Source organism: Schistocerca gregaria, chromosome 1 (genome assembly GCF_023897955.1).
Source record: "Schistocerca gregaria isolate iqSchGreg1 chromosome 1, iqSchGreg1.2, whole genome shotgun sequence".
NCBI lineage: Eukaryota > Metazoa > Arthropoda > Insecta > Orthoptera > Acrididae > Schistocerca > Schistocerca gregaria.
This window is the reverse complement of record NC_064920.1, coordinates 540,039,863-540,042,019: the sequence shown is the minus strand read 5'-3', so window position 1 is coordinate 540,042,019 and position 2,157 is coordinate 540,039,863. Positions and strand designations below refer to the sequence as shown.

Here is a 2,157-nt window from a genome sequence, read left to right as displayed (position 1 = left end):
TTCCTTATTGAATCTTAGTACTTGTTTGTGTATGTTCATTGTGGGCCATTCACATCACACAGCAATAAATTGTCCTCATAGCTGCAAGTCACTGCAACTACAGTAGTAACAGCAATCCACATTAGCAATTCTGTGTTCTTCACAGTGCACCAAAGCTGCCCATGTTAGGCGTCCAGAACTACATAATCTCATTTCACAAAAATGTTGCAGCCCATCTTGTTTCTGATGAAACAATATTTACAAATTTTACTTAACTCATCACAAACTTTTATACGCCAATTTTTAAGCAAAGATGGACCAGTACTTTCTCTTAGGTTTATTTTACAGCATACTGTTCACTTACCTCCTAAGAATTCAATAACTGTTGCTTAAAACCATTGGAACAGCAAACTAACCCAAACAAGAGATCTGTGTGCTTTGATCTAATGTGCAATATATTCATGTTCATTATTCTTCTCTAAAGAGGAGAATTGAGAAATGGTTTTACATTTCTCATTTGAAGCTGGTGTATATGCAACTCCTTGCATTCACTTTGGTCGAGCTATATTATATCCTTGAAAATATAAGTACATGAGGCATTGGATTGGAAGCACCCCATTTTCAAAATCTGATTAGAATTTATTAAACCTCGACTAGATATGTCCTTTATTGTAAGCTGTTTATTGCTATATACATATTAAACATCCATCCAATACAATAATGGTTCACTACACAGCATTCTGAAATAAGTAAACAATTCAATGGTGGGCGTCTTCATAACCTTCAGGGAGGGCATTTGTATGAGGATTATGGAACAGGCTCTTGTTTCCGTCACCCCATGGGAACCTCTGAAAAGGAAAAGTTATTACAACCTCAGTCACATATATAGTTAGTTATGCATTCAAAAACATGAACTGTTTTGTACTGTTACAACAAAATTACAAGACTACACAAGTAAATATAGTACTGCTTGTTGACTAACAAATGTTGCCATTAAAATATGTATTAATAAATACTGAACACAATCATATACAACTACCATTCTCTAAGATTTAAACTCATATCTATTCAAGGTAAAACCTCTACTGTATAATACATATAATTCCCCTTAACTCTGTAGTTCAGTTATTACAGTCCTGTGAAAGTTTTCAAACCTTATTCTCAAGAGCCCTATCTGGTAAGTAGTCATCAGGCTGGTGTTACCAGTTCACTTGGATGCAAGTTCCCCAATCATACTGTAATCATCGGTGGAGACTTTAATCACCCAACAATTACAGTTTTGTTAGTGGTGGGCATGTTAAGACAGCCTGTGAAACTTAACTAAATGCCTTCTCTGAAAACTACCTAGAACAGATAGATAGAAACCCTACTCATGATGGAAATACGTAGGGTCTAATGGCAACAATAGACCTGATATCTTTGAGGATGTCCACATCAAAACTGGTATCAGTGACCATGATGCAGCTGTTGCAGCAATGATTACCAAAGTACAAAGGACAACTAAAATAAGCAGAAAGATATAAATATGTTCAGAAAAACTAGATAAAAAATGTACTGGTGTCGTATCTCAATGCTGAACTTAAAATTTTAAGTACCGATCAGGAGCATGTAGCTAGGAACTCTGGCTCAAGCTTAAAAGAATAGCTGACCACACATTGGATAGATATGTACCCACTAAAACAGTTCATAATGGGAGGGAACCTCCATGGTATAGTCACTGTAAAGAAACTTCTAAAGAAACATATTACAGCATAATAAGTGTAAAAGTGTAGGGTTATAAATAGAGACTCTGAATGAAATCTGTTTGGTTGTCAAGAGAACAATGAGTGATGCCTTCAGTAAACACTGTAATGGAATACGGTCAACTGACATTTCATAAAATCAAAATAAATTTTGGTTGTATGCAAAGGCTGTTATTTGCATCAAAGTTCGTGTGCAGTCATTAGCAAATGAGATAGGAACTGAAATTAAGACTAGCCAAGCAAAAGCTTGAAATGCTCAACTCTTCAAATGTTCCTTCATATAGGAAAACCAAGGAGAATTGCCCCAATTTAATCCTCAGAGGTGTTTAAGAAACAGCTGAAATCATTAAAACTGAACAAAGCTGCAGATCCTGTCAAACTCTACACTGAATTTGTGGCTGAATTAGCCCCTTTCTAACTATAATCTCAGACCTTT

General features: G+C 35.6%; 1 protein-coding gene across 1 annotated transcript in view; it reads right to left on the bottom strand.

The window, feature by feature from the left end:
- Positions 1-641: 641 nt before the first annotated feature.
- The window catches only part of LOC126355649 (cytochrome c oxidase subunit 6A, mitochondrial), a 5,118-nt gene continuing 3,602 nt past the window's right edge, over positions 642-2,157 (bottom strand). Inside the window, exon 3 of the mRNA XM_050006016.1 lies at positions 642-827. Coding sequence (XP_049861973.1) covers positions 738-827 — 90 coding nt within the window. The 3' untranslated portion in view covers positions 642-737. The remainder of the gene's footprint in view (positions 828-2,157) is intronic.